Here is a 23,903-nt window from a genome sequence, read left to right as displayed (position 1 = left end):
TACAGTCTCTCCTTTTCCTTACATTGGGGTTCATTAGAGATCACTCTATTACAATCTCTATTATTACAGTTCTACCTTATTGTTTTCTATTTTACAGATTGAAGTGGATATTCCTCGTTGCCATCAGTATGATGAACTGTTATCGTCACCAGAAGGTCATGCGAAATTTAGGCGTGTATTAAAAGCCTGGGTAGTATCCCATCCTGATCTTGTGTACTGGCAAGGTAACTTTACTTTCCAATTTTTAAGACTTCTTTTGAAGTATTAGGAACATGTTGCATGACTAACAGTTTTAAAAATTACCATGTTTCGTCGAAAATAAGACCTAGCTGGACAATCAGCTCTAATGCGTCTTTTGGAGCAAAAGTTAACATAAGACCCAGTCTTATTTTACTGTAAGACCCAGTATAATATATAATATAATAATATAATTAATATAATATAATATAACACCTGGTTTTATTTTACTATAGGATTCGGTCTTCTTTAATATAATATAACATAAGAACGGGTCTTATATTAATTTTTGCTCCAAAAGATGCATTGGAGCTGATTGTCTGGCTAGATCTTATTTTCGGGGATACACAGTAAAACAAAATATCAGAACACCCTTGGCTTTCAGAAAGTCAACACTAAAGCTATGATCCATTTTTGAGAGGTTTATATGAGAACTTTTTTAAACTTGGTCTAAATGCTTAGTAGGTATCATTTAAATGCATGATATTTAAAGAGACAATTTGTCATTACATTGATTAGAAAAGTAGAAAGAATATTTTGTGTGATTGTAATTTTTGTGGGTACATTTTTTTCAGTGCTTATAAAAATAATAAAATAATTTTATACCATAAATAATTTGGGGCTAGTTAATATTCTCACCATTTAATGATTTACAGTTTATGCTTAACATGTTTATTAGAAATTAGAGAATAGGATACCATCCTAAACTGTTTATTATCTATAAAAAATATATTTCTAATGTTCTATACCCTTGATTTTTACCTTTCTCATTACTCTTGTGGTCATTGATAGATCCATGAATGAGAAACTCATTCCACCAGCCCTATATTTGAATTTGTTGTAATGAACAGTATTTTAAAAAATACTTTGATTCTTTATTTCTGGCTGAACTTAAGTTGAAGCTATTATTTTTCCTCGCTCTGTCCATTTTGTAGTTCTATATCTTCCTAACAAATATAGATAGATTTAAGTATTTTCTTTCAACATGACAACATACGAACAGTATTATTAATAAAAGGCATATGTCATATATTTATATTTCACTTCACAATTTTTAAAGGATTTTTTTCATGATATCAAAAAAATATCTAAGACAAATCTTCTCTCAGATGAGGAAACATGTCTGGAGGTGTTAAGTGATTGCCAAAGCACACTGGGTCAGAGATGGGACTATGTCCCAAGCCTTTTATCAGTTTTACATTTTTCTATTAGTACATTTCTCTCTTTAACTCTTAATAATATTGATGATAATAATAGCTGATTTGTATTGGGCATTTACTATGTGCCATTCATTGTCAGTTACTCCCCACAATAAGCCATGAGGTAATACATTTCTGGATGGGTAGTGTTTATCATGCTTAATCTGTATAAAGGTAGTGCACAGAACTGAATAAGGTATACATCTACAATTCAACTGAATTATGTTTATTTAAATTATTTTCCCAACCTCTCCCTCCCATCAGGTCTTGACTCACTTTGTGCTCCATTCCTATATTTAAATTTCAATAATGAAGGTAAGCCTATTTATCCTTTAAATAATCATGGTACATATTGTTCTAAAATATTTTATTAAAACATGAAAGGTTTTTTTGTTTGTTTTTCTGTCTGTTGAAAGCAAGGTTCTTGCTTTCTTCCTAGGATATACTCCTAGGGAGTATATAATATCTGTGAAATAATCTGTTAGACTAGTTTTAGAGGATGTGAAGAATTAATTATTGGAGAGCTTCAGTTGTGAGCAACCAATGACTAGAAATTTATGGACAATACAATTGATTATTCTAATACATTCATCTACTTTGGTGACCATTTTTATGAAACATTGGAGAAAACTTTGACATCTTTAGAGATTAGTTTTAGTCTTTGTGTACACTGTAAACAATTCATATAGAAATTGCTGTTGGTCTTGTATCTCCAAAGCCTGTAATTTCAACCACTACCTCCTTAATAAAGAATTTTCTTAGTCTCCCTCCTAAACCCATCACTTTGTATTCATGAATGTATTAATGTTTTGTATACTCGTATTTTATATTCTAGCTATTTATATACTAATATAGAACCCTCTCTTTGGTTAGCAGCTTTTTTATGGTATTTTTTTAAAGATTATTTTTTTTTATTCCCGTTATAATGTCTTTTTTTATAGTAGATTTTTCAGTAAATATTTGTTAAACTTAACTGATCAAATCTCTAATGATATCACATATAGAAAGTATTTACCATATGTAGTATGAATCTTTAGAAGCTTCAATTTCAGAATCTATTTTTTTTTCAAATTTTGTTTCATGTCAGATTTTGCATAAATTTCTGGAAATGGGCAGAGTTAGCATAATTCCAGATTACTAAAGTTTTACAATTTGAATTGGTTTAAAAATATCATTGCTTATTATCTAGACTGGAATTTGTTATGTTTAATTAGGCATAGTCTGTTATCACACATACTGATCCAAGAAGAGTAAGCAATCTGTGTTTGAAAGAACAATTTATTACTGGTGTTTCTAAATCCAAGTTCTGAGGCTCTTTCTTTGCATCAACAAAAATTAAGAATCTTGAGGTTTGTACAACATATTAATAATGACCATGTTTAGAGATTTAAAAAATTATGAAATTCATATAGTAAAGGTTTTTATTATTGTGGGATAATGATTTCTGCAGTAGTTTGAAATTTAAAAGTTAGTTGGTGATTATCTTTTGTTGTCCAAAATATTTTCTGTTTTAAAGAGCAGGCTGTATTTTTTCCCCTTAATTTTCCCCAGCATTTATTAACATAACTCTTGTTTAATAGTAGAGTCAAACAATGTGTAATAAGTGAGTGAATGACTACTGGTCATATACCCCATTAACTAATTTGTTACATACCTTTGCCTTATTCTTTCTTAGCCCTGGCTTATGCGTGTATGTCTGCTTTTATTCCCAAATACCTGTATAACTTCTTCTTGAAAGACAACTCACATGTAATACAAGGTAAGCAAACGTCTTTCCTTGTCTTTTTAAGGGAAAGTACTTATGTCAAATAACTAATATTCAATTGAATTTGCAATTTTGCAATTTTGACCCAATAAAATATGGTGATCATTCTCACTAAAACCAATGAAGAGATCATTAAGTTTAGTCTTTTTCCAAGTCCACAAAGAATTATGGTGTTTTTCTAATGACTGTTTTAATATCTGATCTCAGTTCAGTTCAAATTTAGGCATGCTACTTTCAGAAAACATAAGTCCTGCTATTTGTCTCTCACAATTAAAATTGCCCACAAAAAGCTTCACCATGGAGCAAGCCTATTATGAATTAGTAAAAAGTTAAACAATGTTTAATTGTGTAAATTAATAGAATATTAAAAACACTTCTTATTCATCTCATTTCTCATATTTGAGCACCGAATATATTCATCTGTCTTCAATGTTATCTTCTAAGAATTTATGAAGTGATGCCCTATAAGAGTGTGTCTTACACCTTGCTAGTAGGGATGTGTTCCGTACTTATTCATAGTTTCCTTATGGTGCTTATCATTAATGTTTATCATAGAATGAACAGTATACTCTAAGTTTCCAGTAATTCCTGTCTGAGGATACTGCAATGAAGGCCCAAGTTCTTATAGGCCTTAACCAGCCAAGGGCTGGAGTGGGGACCTGGTAGCTCAGCTGGTAGCACCCGAAGCTAAAGATCTTCTTACCTCCCCACACCTCCTGGAAGCTAAAGAGTTTCTTACCTCCCCACACCTCCTTCACCCCCATGGGGAGGGCCAGAAACCTGGGGTATGCTGGCAACAGAATTGAGGGTTCGTGGTCTGGCCCAGTTCCTTCCTGCTTAAGGTAGCTTAGTTGATTAAGATTGGTCACCAGTATGCTACAACATGAAGTCTGCCCCTCAGCAACCTGTCTTCACATGCTACACTTGTATTACGTCCTACCTTCTACCCCCATATCAGAATGCTCTTGAGTGAATTGTCAAGCCCATTATTGCATGATATTAGAGAGTTTGCAATAAACTATTTGTTCTGATAAAATATAAATGACTAGATTTAATAATACCTTGGATGATACCAGGAGATTTCAGAGGCTATGTGCAATGTAAATAATCTATCAAATACTGACCAAAGACAAACTGAAAAGATTAGCGGTAGAAAATAATCACATTACTATTTGTGCAACACAAAAGGTGATTCCTTAATCCTCCGTTAAACATGCCAGCAATATAATGCTGTTATTTTTAAAGCTAATATGAATTAGTAGTATTAATTGAACTTTCATATATAAAAGCCTGGTAATAACCTTTTTCCAAATTTGTCAGGCCCCTATTAAAGCATAGTGCCTAGCCTAATTTAAAATTCAGTAATGATTTACCTCTAAAAAGTTTAATTTTTCCTATAATTGTTTCACATTGCAGATGGATGTCTATTATTTATTATTTCAACATGAAAAGATGAGTTTTCACACTTTTTAAAAATAACTACAAACTTCTTTAGTACACTATTAAAAGGGTTAATATGCAAATAAACAAGACAAGATCTTGTTTAATTTGTGAAAAAACAAGAGAAACCATAGTGTCTACAATATGAATTTGGAAAGACTGGTCAGAAAGGCCAAAAAAGACTCTTTTTACTTTGATTGATTAATCAGTAATGCATTTTAAATATTCAATATTATAATTAAAATACCTCTCCAATTTATTTGTTTTATTTCTCTAAGTGTTAATAACTTTATCAGTTATAACATCTGTAAGTTTATGTTTAAAATCTCAAATTGGTAATTAGTTTTTAAACTTTTTAAAGCCATAATAAATGTTCTTTGATATTATTATGAAAACCATAACATGCATATTTTCCCAAGAAACAAGACGTGGTGTTTTAAATCATTTGTTCTGTTTTTAAGTTGACACTATATGTTCTATGAGAAAAAAAAAAACACATAGTTTCAATAATTTTGTCTTTCAATAAATAATTTTTCTATGCTGCCTGTGCCAGGCACTGCGTAAGGAATCAAGATTCTTAAGGTAAATAACATTCAATCCTTTTTCAAGGGATTTCATAGAAATAAATGTGAAAATAACTATCAGTCAGTGAAATAATTATGCACATATTACTGGATTAGCACAGAGAAAGAAGTGGGAAGAGGTTATTTTGGTTTTCTTTTACTTTTGTTGCAGGCAAAGGGAATAAGCAGCATGTCTGGAAAGGTTTCATAAGAGAGAAGATACTAATGAATTTGAAATTTGAGCAGGAATTTGGTGAAATTGAGAGAATAACATTTTTAAGACAGAGAATAAGGAAGAGGACTGCAGTAAAAACATTATAATGAGTTGATAAAACAGCCAGTAGTCTAGTCTGGTGCATGGAGTTGGAAAGAGAAGGATGGATTGCTGAAGGAGCTGAAACAGTGCACTGACTATTGAAGAACAGTGGTTTGTTTTTCTTCAAAATGTTTGTTTTAGGCTTGGAATTAGAAATATTCAGCTCTCATTTTATTGTTTCCCTCTTTGTTCTTCTCCACCATTTTGTTTAATGGTATTTTAAGGTTTAAATTTCAAAGTAATATTAATTTTGATTGACATAAATAAAACGTGCACTTTTTCCCCCAAGTTTTGGAAAACTTGTATACCTTATGAAACTGATTAATAGCTAATTATAGAATTTCATGTTGATTTAGTCCAAATAATTGTCTTTACAGAAATCAAAAGTTTTCTTTATTCAATAGTAACTTTAAATTTTCTTTGAAAAAATAATTTGTATAATTATACACTAATAGAACTTTATTCTTTTTATTTTAAAGCCTCATAAAATATAGGATTTGCATATTTATAAGGCTCTAAAATGCTTTGCCTCTTTTGATGAGAGAAATATTATCTATTTAATGAAGATACCCTGGGTTTGTTTGTTTTTTGTTGTTTTTTTTAAACCATGGTGCTATTTACTTGTTATCTGTAGACATTTTGTAGAAGATAATAAACTTAATTACTATTGGCCTAAATTAATATTCATCATTGTTGTCACTATTAACTTATACCTTGCAGTGTTGCTATTGAGTTGATGAAATACCACCACTCAGGAACTTTAAAAATAACATACTAATTAAAGAATTCAGGGTTTTAGCTAGCCTCCCAGTTATCTAAGATTACTAAAATTCTAAGATTCAAAACCGTAGGATACCATTTTAAAAAGATGTACCAGATTTAAAAAGATGGAGGGATTTGAAAGGGATATATTGAATACAGAGATTGGAAAATGGGCTTGTAACTTGCAGGACAGACATACTTAATGCTACTGAAGAAAGAAAAGGCAGCTTCACGCTAGTGAAGAAAGAGGCAGCCATTTAGTTATCATGAATGGGAACGAATCCTTTGTGGAAAACCCAATTGTACTTTAACGTCATTTTGCACTTAAGAAGGGAGCAATCCAGAAAACTGACCTGTAAAACTTTTACATGGTTCTTGATTGATATTCTACTTTCATAAAATTCTACTGTTTATAAAGTAGAATTGAAGATATTCTACTGTGTTTTGTTCACCAAAGCAACCATTGGAATTTTGGCACAACATTAAAAATATTCTTGTACTGTTTATAAAACCAAGTCATATTCACATTTGGACCATTGGAAAATATGGTGGCTACAAGTCAGAAAGGAAAAGATAGAGGGAGATACCATATAAAATGGGAAATAAAATGGGTGCAAATTTCTGCAAGTTTTCGTTTACCTGCATATCTATCTAATTATTTTGAGGCCAAGGACAGCGTCTTCGTCACCATGACGTTCCATTTAATGTAGGGCCACCTATACCTAGGATGACTATAGAACTAAATGTGATATTTTGAAAGTTAAAAGGGACACTGACTTCATCAGGCAATGAGTCTATAGGTGGCAGTTGGAACTCTCCCAGGTAAACTAGGATGTATGGTCACACTACATATATACATTCAATATACCTTTGAGGGCAAGGCAGGAAGGAGAACAGACATCAAAATCTAAAGTCCAGTTGTCAAATGTGAGTGTAATACAAAACGCTTTCCTCATGTAATGGTCATAAAGAGAGAGGGAAAATATGCAACTTCACTGTAAGGGTTATGTATTTGGAAAAGCCGTGCATTATACATTTCCAGTTTGATGCACACGTTTGTCATGAATGACTTTCATGATAGGATATTGGGAAATGGTAGGGTATACATTGAATGTACAGCCTTGCCATTTTCAAGAATGTCTTGCATCATGTGACTAAGATTGTTACTGAAACAGAAAATGTTTTATTACCTTTACTAGAAATATTATGAGAAGTACTTAGTGAATATGCTTGCAGATTTTTTTTTACCAGAGCAGGGTATGTCAGCCAAAAAGAAAATGGCTCACAAACGTAGCCCTAAACATTTGTTTCTCTTTCCTTTCTCTTCTTTTGAAACCCCCTCTTCCCATTTTGATATAAAGGTTGATGCTTGCTCTTGTGGCTTTAGACAATAGCCAAACTTTATAGCTGACAAACCTTGTAATGGAAAAGAATCTAATTTGGGTTCATTTAGAATAAAATAACTGACTTCTTTTGAGTGCTTTGAGTAAATGTCACCAAATGGTTTGTTTGGGGCACAGTTTAGTTTACAAGCGATGTATGACTCTGCATACTTATTTATACTCCCTATCTTCAGGATAAAGTATCAGCTTGATGGAAAATCATAAATATAGAACTGAGAATGCCATTTCTGATTTGTGAGCAAAGGAAAACTTTTGTTTTAAATATGTTGACCGTCAGCCTTCATCTCCACCTTTCCCCGACAAAGAGAATGAAAGCAGAAAGACTGGCCAGAAAGGAAAAAATAAGGATACCCATGTGTGGCACTTTCTGAAATTTCCTCTCTGTATTTTTTATGATTTTTTTTGAAATACAAACAGATGCCTTATTTATAAACAGCTGCACAAAAATATGATAATGTCATGTGAAATCTTTACACTGAATTCTTTGGGGATTGTTGTTTTAAAATATGTAATAAATAAAGATACTGTTTTAAAGGAAAGGAATAGATTTTTTAATACTGAGAGACTAGAAGGAAAAAATAAAATTAATTTCACTTTATGTTTCATTGCAAAATATTAAAAGGTATACAAGTGTCATTGAAACAAAGAAATTGACATTAGACATGCTTTTGCACAGTAATGCAGCATTAAACTTCACTTGAGGTTTAAGGGGATATTGCACAAATACCTTGATTTAAAAAAACAACAACTAGCATTTAATCTTACATAGGTCACCTATAAGTTAGAAAGTATTATTTCGGGGGTTATTTTATGGCTCTAGATACATATCTTTTTATTGATTGATTGATTGATTGATTGATTGATTGATTGATTTTTTTATGAGTTCATTTGAGCCAAACTGGCAACATATGCCAGGGAGTAAGATCTCAAATACTCCCTGTGCATATCTTTATTATAAATCACAATTAAAGTGTTTTGTGAACATTTTAAAAGAGTCAGTGTAATATCTCTAGAATCCTTTGTTTTATTTTGACTACTGGTCTTTTATTCTGTAGCTTAAATTCTATAAGGTTGGTTTACAAATCAAAGGATGTATGCATTTCATTTTTTTTAACTTATTCTAGGGAACTTTTATATGCACTTTTGAAATGACAATGAAATATGACACAGTGCTGTTTTCTCGGTTCTATCTTTCCCTCCTTAAAGTAAGGTTTTTTCCTGAATATAACAAGCCATACTATAAGTCATCCTAAAGCCTCTCCTGAGCAGCCAAAACTTATGCCAGTGTTTTAACTTAAGTTTACATATGTTAAATAACATATTATATATAATAATATATAAAATAAATGTATATACATTTATTTGTGTGTGTTATTTATAACACATATTTAAATCCAGTCATCAATTTTCGGCAGAACACAAAGAAAATGCTTTTGTGGTGGATTAAGTTTCTTCAGTGGATCCTTAATTGTCCATGTAATCCCACATAGTAATCATCTTTTATTAGGCTCAAATAAGAATGATGTTTAGTAAACTGAAGCTGAAGTCCATATCTGAACAAGTTCCTCCTACTATTTATCGCTGTGGAAAATGGCCTGAGCCATGCTTTTCTGGGTTAAAATCAAGCCTTAAAAGTTAATAACTATATGCTTTCATCAAAACAAAGTTGAATTCTATGAATGTTGGTGTTACATACCTCTGACTTCTAGGTAAATTATGATCATAAACATAACATCCAAACATACTATCACTAATTGGAAGGAGAAATAAAAGTAAAGTTAAAACCCAAAGTTTCCTGGGGCCTTGGATTCTGTCCTGGGTCTTCACTTTAATTGTAACTCTTGAAGCTGATGTAAAGTGTACCTTTTTTTGGTCTTGGAGGAAAAGGTGAGACAATGAATACATGGAGTTTTGTTGTCGTATTAGATACAGTACCACCTCATCTTTCTTTTTTTTTTTTTAATTTGATGTTCCTCCTTGTAAAATATGTGGCATTGCTTATAGGTAAATAATTATATAATACATTGTGGTCATTAGAATCAAAGTTTTAATTGAGGAAAATAGGGGAAGGCTATTTGTACTAACAGATTATCGAGGATTTTATACTATTTCTTGAAATGTTATAAATAAAGAACTTTAAAAACTAAAAAAGTCAGACATTACATTTGGAGGTTATTGTCACCAAATAATTGCTTTGAAAAAATAGATCTATAACTTTATTGAAGGAAGGAGTTAAAATTATTAATTAAGGGAAACCTTTCTTTGGGTTATTGTCATTTCAGTCTCAAAAAGATAAAAAGTTGTCTTATTGAAATACGTTTTAATTTTTTAGTATGTAAAAAAGTGATGGTTACCTGCCCCTGAGTAGATTGTTATAAGTATTGTTGAAAGAATGGAAAAAATAAGAAAATATTCCCCATATTCCAACTGAAACCTATTAATTAGAATAAACAATATTTAATTACATACTGTATGCCTATTTTCTGACTAACGTGATGCTAATTCTTATTTCTAATATGCCAAATACAGAGTCTTAGATGGAAATAAATTAGAACTGGAACAAATACATTTATGTATAAACAAATTTGAGGCATAGTTATTTTATTTGTGACTGCTAATAAAGTGTTCCTTCTGTTACACTTTTTGAACGTAAAATAAATACAAGATTTAATATCACTAGAAAAAATGCATTTATGGAAATTAATAGGAAAACATTCATTCATTCATCATGTGTATAATTTTGTTTTAAGAAATGTACTGATAACTCCGAAGGTAGAAAATAAGTTGCATCATAGTTTGTTGGCATATTTGTTTGATAATTAGCAGTAAGTGATTAAAATGGTAACAAAGCAGAGCACAACCTATTAAAGCATATTTTCTTCATGGAGAAATTAAATTTCACTCAAAATGTAAATAAAACTATTCTCTGTGAATTTAATGTCTGTTTTGAGGAATTGTGTAAAAATGATGGTCTTAAACTTCATTGTCATTTCAGAGTATCTGACTGTGTTCTCTCAGATGATTGCATTCCATGACCCAGAGCTGAGCAATCATCTCAATGAGATTGGATTTATTCCAGATGTAAGTACTTGGTGCATTAATTAACATGAAATAAAAAATAAGGCAGAAATTGGCAGCACAAAAGAGTCCTGTTTTTAATTTTGTTGTCATAAGATGTCCATATTAGAACATCTTATGTTCTAATCCTGCTATTACCCTGTTTACCTGGAAATAAGACCTAGCCAGACAATCAGCTCTAAGGTGTCTTTTGGAGCAAAAATTAATATAAGACCCAGTATATTATATTATATTGTATTATATTACATTATATTTATATTTATGTTATGTTATGTTATGTTATATTATATATAAGTCTTATATTATAGTAAAATAAGACCAGGTTTTATATTTATTTTTGCTTCAAAAGACGCATTAGAGCTGATTGTCCAGCTAGGTCTTATTTTTGGGGAAACAGGGTAATTATAGCCTTCTGTTATAAAGTCTGTGTGATTACCTTCCATATTCTCCCTTTAAGTAAAGGGAAAATGCCTTATTTTTCTTAACATACTTGATACTATCAAATTGTTTTGATATTTATCACCATCCATGTTAGTGTGATATTAAACTGTGCTGCGGGTTTTCACTTGGGTTTTATGATACTCGGGCCTATGTTTGAAGAAGTTAGGAAATTTGAACTTAATAAATTATTAAGTAGCTTCTTCTGTATTTTGCTTGCTTGATATGTTACCTTGGGAGCTTTTCCAGACTTTGGCTTACTTTATTAGCATCTCTATAGCCCATATTAAGCTAAAAGTCAGATTGACTTGCAAAGGTTAGCCAGGGTGCAGCTTAGCCTGTTACTCATCTGCAGAATCAAGCCTTTTTTCAGGGGAATATAGTAATTATTCCAGTAATTTGTTTTTGTAAACCTAAAAAATGCTTTTTGAGATAGAGATCTCCTTACGCCCTCTTAACCTTCTTTGCTTCCTCATCATGCCTGCCCTCTTCAGGCTTATATCCAGAGATGGCTATATAAATGGTCAAGATTAAGGGTGAAAAGTGTTAATATTAATATTCCATTAATCCATTTAAATTGTTAACAGTAACACAGTATAAATACTTGCAGAGTTCTTTGAAGGTAAAAATCCTTTCATAGATGTTATTTCATTTGATTTTCAAAACCAATTTGTATAGTGTATGAAGCAGATAATTTCAGTGTTTAATAGATAAGAAATTTAGTGTTTGAGAAGATAACAAAAGTAGTTAGTCACAAAACTCAAAATTTAATTTACATCATTTGACAACCCTCTGCCACCAGTCTGGTTCATTTTCCATTGGGAAAATGGAGACTAAAACATAGGTGTACTTATTCCTAGTTCATGACTCACTGGTATAACTCTCTGTGATGTGATCATCAGGCCTAAAGTAACCATCCTTAACATATATACTGTCATTTGCTCCTAAGGTTATGGAGAAACACCTTTTATTTTAATACATGGTTTATTCAATGAGGGCTCCAAGAAGAATATATACAGATTACACAATAAACAGATATAAAATAAGGACAAGCCCTATTATAATTATGGATATAGACGAAAACCTTGTAAAAAGTTTAACCATTGTACATATTTTCCTATAAAGTATTCATTTTTATGTATCCCCGACTTTCTTGTTTTGTGTTATAAATGTGAGGTATAATGCAAGATAATATTTTATTAAATCTTACGGTTAGAGTTGAAGAAATTATAGAGGGGCCAACTGCCGAGTTAGTAATGGTTAATTTACTTTCAAAAAAATTTTTTGAAAGCACCTAATTGTGTTCAGTGCTCAACAGAAAAGTACATTGGTTCAGCCAATGTTATAGATTGACAGAAAACATTTATGTAGAAAAATATGTATAGAATTATAAAGACAGTTTGTTAAATCCTTAGACATATTCATGAATATAGATGGTATTAAGAAAGGAATCACAAAAGGAAAATAATTTATCTTTGCTTTAGTTATTCATAAAAATTGAATGGTGGAAGAAGCAGTGGTGAGCAAAAAACATTTTTAAAACATAATAATGTGAACACATATCAAGTGTTTACTATGTGCCAACCGCTCTACCCTCTAAATAAACCACTCATCTAATCCTCAGAAGTCTGTGAGTCTAATTAAACAATGACTATTTAATATTTCTATGTAAAATTGATTTGGGTAAAGCTAATAGCAAGATGGAAATAAACTCAGCATTCCACATTAGTGTGCTAATGTTTTTTTTTTTCCATTGTGTAAGGGTAAAGTCAATATGCTCATTTTAATTAGACATCAAGTCATTTTAATTAGACATCAGTTCCTATCAGATCTGGGACTGGATTTTACCTTCCTTAAAAGCTCATAAATGAGCCTGTTACTGTTTCGTGGGCACTGGCAGAAAACACGAGACTCCTGGGTGAGAGACAGAGGACTTATTAACCACAGCACAACAAGCAGCATGAACGTAAACATATTTGTGTTGGTTCCCCTTGGCCCAAATCCCGTGGAGACAAAGTAAGGGTTCAGATGATACTTGCATATGCAGTGGATTACGTTATAGGAGAGAAATCCTGAGCTTAGAGAATTTGAATTTTCAAAAAATTGACAGTAAGCATGCCTTCCATTTGCCATGAAGAGAGAAAAACACAATCTTTTTCTTCCAAGCTGTAAGTAAACCTATCCCTTGCTGCAAAAGGAGATTCTTTTTTTCCAAACCTATTTTTATACAAATGATATTTGACAAAATAATCCAGAAGAAAGGGCAGTGAGTGTCTCTGCTCATAAGAAATGCAGAAGTACAAAAATGCATTTTAAAATTTTAATGGAAATCACTAAAAGAATCGAAAGAAAATCTATAACTTTTAAACCAATAGAACAAGGGGTATATGTGGAACAAAGAAAAGTCAACCAATCCTGTAAAAAGAGAAAGAACATAGAAAGAATATAAGCTAGTTAGATTGCCTAATAAAGGAAATTTTCAGATATTTTTAAAACTCTGTCTATATGCTATATATACAAGATAAACAAAAATGTAAAGATATTGGCCAAAAAGGAGGTAAACATATGTCAGGTAAGTATTAACAAAAAGAAAATTAATACAGCAATATTAATATAAACCCAATAAAAGAGAAAACACAAAACACACCCCCTCATATATATGGAATTTGGTATGTGACAGAGACGGCTCTATAAATCAAGGATCTATAAAGAAAGGATTATTGAATAAATAGCCCTGATACAATTAGATAACTCTATGGAGAAGAAGTGGGAATCAAAGCTCAATCCCACACCAAACATAAACATAAATTCTAGATTGACTAGAAGAAGTAAATGTGGAATGTAATATTTATAATTTCCACCTAGAAAGGAATTCTTATAGAAGTTACAGAAAGTGCAAGATAAATTTTACAAAGAAAGAATTTGAATTGAGGAGTGCTACAAAGGAGTCTTCTATTCTACTGATAATATATCATTTTGACTTTAAATTTTTTGGAGCAATTGTGGCAAAATGTTTGTTAAATCTGGGTGGAGAATACATTTGTTAAATGTACTGCTACACAAAGTGAATTAATTATTCAATAATTTTGATAGAATGTCTTATTGTATTTATGTGTCACTCTGTTATGATCCCTCCTATAATTACTGTGACATTTTTGTGTAACTTCTTGTAAAAACTCTTTAATACTGGTATTACTATTAAAGTAATATTGGTTTTTATATATAGTGCGGTTAGTCTTATGAGAATTCAGAAGTCATGTGGGATGGGGGACAGTTGCTTGTGGGATGCGAATGCTCGGTACTGGGCAAATTCTGAGCATCCATCCCTTCCCACCCCCACATTGATTGCTGGCAGTAATCCCCTAATCATTGTAATGATCAAATGTTTGTATGTGTTTCTGAAAAATGATTCTACATATAGTTCCAAACACTCTGTAGGGAATGGTTCTGTCACTATTGAAAATCCTGGAATAAACAAAGAGAAATGAAGGAACTGAAAGTGTATCTTAACTTGGAGAAAATTCCCTTTTCTACAACTATTCTCTTGTCACGGAGAATGGGCAAATGAAAGATATTTAACAAAGAAAGCTAAATTGTTAATAGGAAGATGGCTTTTTGAAAATCTTTCATCCTGTGTTCTGTTTTATTGTTTTGTTAGCCTGTTCTTCAAGTCTGGATGATACGGAAATGTTGAAACTTTTAAAATTTAATTTTGAAAACAGATTTTATTTTTTAATATAAAGATTGTTGACAATACTGTGAGAGTGATGAAAGTGAGAGTGTGAAGAAATGGAGAATTTTTCGAACATTGTTCTTACTCTATAATCATATATTTTTAGTAACATTTCGTTAGTCTGTATGTGCAGTGTTCCTATTTCCCCCTCCTTGCCTTGAATTAATTGGTGTCTCCATGTCTACCTTTAAAATAATTGTTTAGGGGACGTTGTGTACCTGTAACAATACAAGTAATGACTCATCAAGGGGAAGGGAGGGCACTTTGGTAATAAGATCCCAAACTGAATTTCCTGCTGAGTAAATAATCATATCAAAATAAGTCCTCTTTAGTCTTCCATCATTGAAATGCAGGCTCCCATTGAAGGAGAAAGATTGTGTTTTCTGGCTGCTTTCCATTTGTTCTGGGTCACAGAACTCTGAATGGTGAACATTGCTGAAGCTTGAATAGTTAGGAATATTGTGCACTGATGTGATGCTTAGATTGTATGTGTCATGGTAGTTATGTGATTTACGTATAAATAGGGTGAGTAATGTGTATTGGGCAAAATTGAGGCCAGGGTGATTTTTATCATTTTTGTCTTGGTGTATCTTTCTGCCTCTGAAAATATACTAGGCCTTCGAGATAGGAACAGGAAAGTATGCTGCTTCATTCTTAAAGAGACTTTTCCTGAAAGGCTATGAATAGCATTCAATGTGCAAATTATAAAAAGTTGTCAGCTGGCCCTTAAGAGAAATGATAAGGGCTGTATCTCAGTACTCTTATGTGCTTTATTAGCCTACTGTCACTGCTAAAGATAAAGCTAACAAATTCAGTGATAAGCAAGTGTGCTGGCAAAATCATCGTCCTTTAACTGCAGCCTTAATGGATGCCTATACTACTGATTTTCTCATTGCTTAAAAGCTGATCACTATCATTTTCAAAACTTACATTCAGCTGAGTTTGTACTAACAGAAAATGTGAAAGGATTGCTCAGAAATATGTATGCATTTATTTGTTTGTCTTGTTTATTCATTTGTTCATTTGTTCATTCATTCCTGGCCTTCGTGTTATTGTTACATAAAGAAATTTTAGCTTCTAATCTAAAGAGGAGACCGCTGACAAAGAATGAGCTTTACACATTTTATCAAGATGTGATTACAGGATACATTAGGAAAGTGCACCTTATTTAAAACCTTCCACAACAGGAGTCCCGCTAACCTCTCCTAGCCCATCTGGGGAGTGCTGGCATCTGTCCTGTCTGCTGCTGTTCTGCTGTCCCCGACATCAGTCCTAACCCCATTCCACTCATCTTGGATTCTGTAAGGCTCTTGAGTACATATGGCTTCTTAAACTCTCTTTCTTACAGTAGAGCTTAATTACTTTTCATAAAGGGCCCATATCTTAGAAACCAAAGGCCGATTAATTCCACAGAGGTGATAAAGTAATATTTGGTACCTTTTTGCTAAGAACACATACATTCATTCAAATTAAATAATCCAGCAAGTTTCTCGATTCAGTGACTCCTCACTTGAATGAATCCCCCCGACTCTATTTCCAATCGAATGTATCCATCCTTATACTGGTTGAGAGACAAGTGAAAGGAAGTATAGCATTATACAGTGGTTCTGAAACTTTCTGATCTTAAGACGCCTTTACATTTTTAATTATCAAAGATCCCAAGGAGTTTTTGTTTGTGTGGATTATACCGTTTCCCCGAAAATAAGACCTACCCATGCGTCTTATATTAATTTTTACTCCAAAAGATGCATTAGAGCTGATTGTCCGGCTAGGTCTTATTTTCGGGGAAACACGGTATTTATAAATATTTACTGAGACATTTAATAAGATTTATGTATTTAAAATGACAATAATAAAATCATTGTATGCCAAACAAAATAACATGTTTTTCTGAAAAAAAATAATTGTTTTTCAAAACAAAAAGTAATGGAAAAGTGATATTGTCTTATATTTTTGCAATCTCTACTTAATGGAAGAAAGCTGGATTCTCATTTGGTTCAGAATTCAATCTGTTGTAATACACTGTTTTGGTTGTAGTGTATGTAAAAAATCTGGCCTTATACAGACATGTAGTTGCACAGGGCCTTTTCACACAATGGTAATTTCTTAAAGCCTGTTTGCAATGTACAATCTAAAGTTATACATATCAGGGAAATCTTCATACTCTGTTACATTCAAATCTATCAGTTTATCTTGCACTTTGAATGGCTCTTTTACTCATGCATACTTTTGTAATGTCATACATTGGTTATTTGGGAAATATTTGTTCACTGAATTATGTAGATCTTTCAACTATGAAATATTTCATTATACAATATCAAAAAATCACATTCATTAATATCAACACTGATCTCATCCAAAAAGTCATTAAGTATTGGGAAGCTGAAAAGCTCAGTGGCAGATACACTTTTCCAAAATTCCGATCTTCATCTGACAGCTAGCAATTTTTCTTGAAATGATAGACTAACTTTATTTATTTTTTTTAGAAATGTCTGCCAAATATTCAAGTCTTAAAAAATAGCATTGTTTATATGTATTCTTTCAAGTAAAAAATGCTATTTCTTGACAAAGTACCTACATTGACTCATAGTTCAAATGATTGTCCAAGGGCTTTTTCTCAAGACAACCAACCATTGTACTTCAGTACACAGCACAAGTGCTTTATGCATTCTTCCCATTTTGTCTCATGAAACATTAAAGAGATGTTAGTGACATTAATATTTTTTCCTTCTTCACAAGGATATGACTTTAGTGCCACTGCCTTGATTTGCAATAAGGTGCCAACAGTTTTATCCACCAGTGTTTTTGCAGCATTAGCACAAATGTTAATATAATAAAAAAAAGAGCAAAAAAAAATCTCAGTTTTGTTATGAAAATAGCTTTGAATTCATGGATCCCTGAAAGATCTTGAGAATCTCCAGGGATCTGTGACCATGATTTGGGAAAGCAGGTATAGAGAGTAAGCCCTCTCTATACACTGGTGTCAAATGGGCCAGGGTTCTAATCCTGACTCTCAGTTTACTAGCTAAATACTTAAGTTAATTTCTCTTATCCACAGTCCTCTTATTGTTAATGTTGATTGTAATAAATCTTACCTCATAGGATTATTGTGATGATTAAAGGAAATAATACATACAACCCGTTCAATGCAATTCCAGGTATACAGTAAGTGTTAAGGGGTTAACCATTATTGGTGTTATTTTACTTACTAGAGTCTGATCATATCGAACTGTTTATTTGGTTACATTAATATGATTTACATTTAGAAAAGCATTATATCACAAGCTATAATGGATATATTATTTTGCTTCAACAGTTAATGAATACTTTGCGGGAGGAGATATGATTTTAATGACGATAAAGACTTTCTTGTTTGAGTTGGTAAGATTACCACTCACGACTTTAAATTTTAACCTTTTTTATTTGCTTAAGATACTTTTTGATCTCTCAGAAAGTGCTACATAGTATATTTTATAGTCTCTTATGCAAAGTAAATTACATTTAATTTTTTTTTGAATTTTGAAAAGTTTTTATTTTTTTATTTTTTTTATTATTTTTTTGTTCAGTGAGATAATTGAAAGGTACTCTGGAAGTGTAGCTAATTCTTTCCAAAAATGATCATGAATCTCAGAACCATTAAATTACCCAACTGATTTTATTACTAATTTCTATTTTATGTTTTTTCAGTTCAGTAGTATAAGTCAAGAATAAAAGAGAAAGATATTTATGCAGTTAACTTATTTTTTTTATTTCATTCCTTTTTGTAGTTTTAGAGAAATTACTATTTTGCAAAAGATGTAATTAATATAACCTTTGATATACAAGGAAAAGAAAATTAACCATTTACCATCTGGGCCAATGGATCATTTTGATTATTTTCATATGTTTCAGTCATTTTTTAAATAATTTGTAGAATTAGTAATAAGGCATAATAAAAACTAACTTTATTAAAAATTTTAGTAAGAATTTAAACATAGCAAACTGAAAATTGTATTCTATATATATTCTTCTTTTCGAAAGTACATATATGTAAAATGTTCAATATCCTTTGAACTTACTGCTCATCTTCATGCATAAACCTGGAGCATACCTATCTTGTAAAGACTGATTCCATATTTCAGATACCTATTCTCTAATAGGTTCTGATTTATTTCTGGTTCTTCTTATACTTGCATAGTCAAAACAAAACGTTGATGGGGCTTGTAACTTGTTTGGAAAAGAGCTATTTTTTTTTGTCCCGTAATTGTAAAATATTTTCATTTTTAGATTTATGGACACAAATTAGAATGATAAATCTAATGATTTTTTTCCTTCTAACCAATCAGTTTCCTTCCATAACTGTAAACACACCTACCTTTGGCATTTTTCCACTTAAATCGTATAAAATTTTGTTGCAGAAATATTATTTAAAGATTACTCTCAACATCTTTTAGCAAAACAGGATGGTTTAGGTTTATGTTACAAAATATTGTGTGATGAGGTCTTTCCCACTGAATGGCTAACTCTGATTGTTTACTCTGATTCTTGTGTTTGAGGCAATTCATCTAAGATACCATCTGAGCACTCACACTTTGAACTTTCTCTTCTTTTTACCTTCTACCCCTACCCTCCTTACTCTAACAACACTTACGTATTTTTTGTTAGATGGCTTCATGAGGTTTCCTCAGAACTTTGCGTTGTTAAAATACTTTGCTATTACAGAATCTTCTGGATTGTTATTAAGAATGATAATTGTAACTCATATACTGATGTCTGATATGTGCCACTCCCTCTGCCAAATGTTTTAGATCCATTAAATACTCTTTACAACTATCCTAAAGGTTAAAAGAGTTATATAACTATCAGATCGCAAAATCCAGAGTTTCCAAGTTTTGCAAAAATATACGATGGTCTCTACTGCTTTGAAAACATGCTGGTTTTTAGGCATTCTTTTCTGGAATGGCTAGATGTACATTTCCTTAATGCAGGGAATCATTGCAAGGCATCAAACTAATGGTTAATATGTATTTTACAGAGGTGGCTTATAGTAATTAAAATATAGAAATAACATCTGACTTGAGGTAAACAGAAAATATAGTATATATTACTATAGTATAGTAAATATAGTATGCTCATACGAAGGTAGATTAAGAAAGTCAATCAGAAGGAGCTGATTGACTTTCAGTTCCTGTAATATTTGTATTATTACAATAATTTTGTAATAATAATTGTATGTATACATAGAGAAAGAGCACAATATGTAAATAAAAATCCATTTGACACGAGACTCATCTAGAGTTTGTAAGAAATATTTCCTGTTTTAATCTTTTTCATTTTTATAGGCAAGTTTTTGAGCCATAATTTTCTGCTTTTCACAATCAAATTAACAGGCCTTTGTTTTTCCTTGATATTTCTAATTTTGACATTACCAACCCACAGGGAAAGACCTCATAAAATCATTATTCCTTTTTGATATTGCTAGGGGGCAGTATTTACTCAGCTGACTCTTTTAGCACACTAGCAGTAGTAGGCCAAATCAAGCATACATAATTTCATGATCTGGAGAAAATAGTCAAAGCATGTATGATTTCTTTTCATTGGGTTTCAGTTTCTAACTTTAAATCAGAAAATAGTTGATGATGTGTCTAATTTGATAAGATATTTTTATATATTTTTGTATTTATAATAAAATATTTCATTATTTAATTGCTATTTTAAAAATTAAAACCTGAACCAGCCTAGTATTCAATATTACTTATTGTGCTGTCTTTTTTTGTGTAGCAGACTGTAATATAGAGATGTACCAATATTCCAAGAAATTATTTAAGATAAAAACATCAGTTAAAATTTTAAAAGGGAGAAAGATAGAAAGAATAAGTGACAGGCATTACAGTCTCACAGAACATATTACCATTTATTGGTCTGACTTTAATTTCGTTGGTAAGAGGTGACTGGTGCTGATGAGCACCAGGGAGTTTTTGTATTAAAGAAATTAACGTGAATTATTTTCAAATATCATTGAACATGCTTCATTTCACTTGTTTTTAATAACTTTTTTCATAATTTTCAAAGTATTGGTATATAATTTAAAATTTCAAGTTTGATTTTTTTTCAGTACTTTTGACTAATATGAAGGATTTTTAAACATGTATTAAGTGGGGAAAATTAACTAAGTTTCTCATTATTTGATAGTTTTTGAAAACTCCTCAAAAAAGTGTATAAGCTCGTGACTATTGGCTCTTTTAATCTATCCCTTTTGGGTATCTTCATTATACATTTCATTCATTCTTTCAAAAAACATTTGAGTGCTTATTATATGCCAGGCATTTTCCTAGACCCCAGGTGCATCAGTGAAAAGACAGACAAAATCTCTATCCTCGTTGGATCTATAATGTACTGGGGAATAAACCATAAAGAAGATAAGTGTACTACATGCTATGTTAGGTAGTGAGTGGTAAGTACTAAAGAGAAAACAAAAAAATAAAGCAGTGAGATGGATGTTAAGTGCTCAGGTGAAGGAGGAATTTAATTTTATGTAAGGTAGCTTAGGAAAGCTCACAGAAAAAAAGTGACTTTTTAAAAAATTCCTTAAAGGACTGCGGAAGAGAGCCATCCAAGCAGAAGCAACAGCAAGTGCCACAGCTGAGAGGTAGAAGCATGACAGGGATGTGGAAGGAGCAGCCAGGAGACAGTGTGATTGGAGCCCAGTAAACACGGAGATGAGGTCAAAGAGCTCATTGCAGGGCCAGGTTACATAGAGTCTTACAGGGCAGACTTAGCTTTCAGGGTCAATGACAGAAAGCCATTGGATGCTATTGAGCAAAGGAGTGACACATTCAGATCTAAATATTTTCACAGGATCACTCTGGCTTCTATGACAAAAGAAACCCAAGGAGAGTAACAATGGAATTGGGAAGACTAGTAATGGGCTTTTGTAAAATAATCTAGGCAAAAGATGATGGTGGCTTGAATCAGGAAGTTGAGAGTAGGGCGGGTGAGAAGTTTTCTTATTCTGAATATATTTTGAAGATAAAGCCAGCAGGACTGTTGGTGACAGAAGACAGAAGTGTCAAGAATGATCGCAGCATTTTTCACCTGAGCAACTGGAAGAATAGAGTTGCTCTTAACTGAGATTTGGAAGACTATACTTGGAGGCACAGATTTTGGAAGTCTCAAGAGCTCAGTTTGGGACATGTCATGTATATGTCAGACATACAAGTGAAGATGTGGAGCAGGCATTTGGACATAATGAGTTTGGAATTTGGGCAGAGGTCTGGATGGTGCTATAAATATGGGAGTTTTCACACTGTATGTAATCAGTTGGAGAAAATAAGAAAAGGTCCAAGCACTGAACACGGGGCACACCAGTGTTTAAGTCAGGGAGATGAAGAGGAACCAACAAAAGAGAAGGAGCAGTCAGAAAGGTAAGAAGAAAACTAGATGAATGTGATGTCTCCGACGCTAATTGAAGGGACAGCATGTTTTAAGGAGGTGAGAGTAGTCAACTATGTCAAACTCTGCTGATTGATAAACAAAGGTTAAGAATGAGAATTGGCCATTAGATTTAGCAACATGGAAATCTTCAATGACCAAAATAAGAGCAGTTTGGGTGGTGAGGTGGAAGGCTAGGATCTAATTGGAGTGGACTGAGAGAACATTTAATGAACATCTACTGCTCTTAATGAAGTGTAAGCACCTTACAGGCTGAAACTGCTTTCTTTGCTATATCCAGCAGTCAGACGGGGAGTGTGAATTCTCCTTTACTCCACCTTTTATTCTGTGCAGTCCTCCAACAAATTTTATTTTATCCCCTTTGTTAGCCTATTAGCTATAACTCTTTGTTGTATCTTCTTAGTGATTTCTTTAGGATATGTATAGTGGGCCTCCACTAAACTGCATGAGGTCCACTCACATTAGAGAATCATCTGCTTCACATGTTGATTTTATCCAGAAATATCCTCACAGACACACCCAGAATAATGTTTAACTAAATATCTGGGCACCCCCGTGGCTCGGTCAGGTTGACACAGGAAATCACCGGTCACAGAACCATTGTGGTTATTGACATGGTTGCTTTAAATCTGCCATTGGTTATTTTTATCCTATCTGCCCCATCAATTTTTGGTTCTCTTTTTTTCTTTTTATCTGCCTTCTTTGGATTCACTGTATATTTTTGTGTGTAAGATTCTAGTTTATCTCCTTTATTAGCATGTTAGCTATAACTCTTTACTGTATTTTCTTATTGATTTCTTTAGGACTTATACAGTGGTCCTTGAACAGGCAATTTTGCCTCCCAGGGGAGTTTTGGCAATGTCTGGAGACATTTGTGACAAAACAAGGCGAGTGCTCCTGGCATCTAGTGGGTAGAGGCTGGGTTGCTACAAAAAATATCTTAAAAATGCCAAGTGCAATGACCACTGCCCCCCTCTTGCCAAAAAGAGTTATCTAACCCAAAATGTGAATAGTTTTGAGGTTAAGAAATTATGGTTTACACTACACTTCTTCAAGTCGTAACAGTCTGCTTTCAAGTAGTATTTTACCACTTCATGTATAGTATAAATACAACAGTGTACCTTCATTTTCACCTCCTGGCACTTGTGTTATTGTTGTCCTACATTTTGTTTCTACAAGTGTTAGAAACCCCACAATAAATTATTTTTTTGCTTTAAAGAGTCAAGTTTTTAAGATTTTTTAAAAATAAAAGTATTTTGTATTTAACCACATATTTATAATTCCTGAGTCTCTTCATTCATCTATGTAGATCCAGATTTTCATCTCATAGTTTTCTTTCTGCCTGAAGGACTTCCTTCAGCATTTCTTGTAGTGTGGAAACTGCTGGTGATGAATTCTTTCAGCTTTTGTGTGTGCAAAAGAGTCTTTATTTTACCTTTGTCTCTGAAAGATATTTTTGCTGGGCATACAATCTAAGTTGAAAGATTTGAAGGTTTCTTAATACTTAAAATTTTTGCTCCACTGTCATTTGTTGTGCA

At 32.2% G+C, this 23,903-nt stretch overlaps 1 protein-coding gene across 3 annotated transcripts in view; it reads left to right on the top strand.

The window, feature by feature from the left end:
• TBCK (TBC1 domain containing kinase) overlaps window positions 1-23,903 on the top strand; it is a 177,942-nt gene that overhangs the window by 70,691 nt on the left and 83,348 nt on the right. For all 3 annotated transcript variants that reach the window (XM_081046007.1, XM_081046005.1, XM_081046006.1), the window contains 4 exons: window positions 98-224; window positions 1,701-1,751; window positions 3,112-3,195; window positions 10,681-10,766. In XM_081046007.1, the coding sequence (XP_080902133.1) occupies window positions 98-224; window positions 1,701-1,751; window positions 3,112-3,195; window positions 10,681-10,766 (348 nt within the window). The remainder of the gene's footprint in view (window positions 1-97; window positions 225-1,700; window positions 1,752-3,111; window positions 3,196-10,680; window positions 10,767-23,903) is intronic.

The sequence above is a fragment of the Rhinolophus hipposideros genome (genome assembly GCF_964194185.1).
Source record: "Rhinolophus hipposideros genome assembly, chromosome: 1".
In the NCBI taxonomy this organism is placed as follows: Eukaryota; Metazoa; Chordata; class Mammalia; order Chiroptera; family Rhinolophidae; genus Rhinolophus; species Rhinolophus hipposideros.
This window is presented reverse-complemented; position numbering and strand designations above follow the sequence as displayed.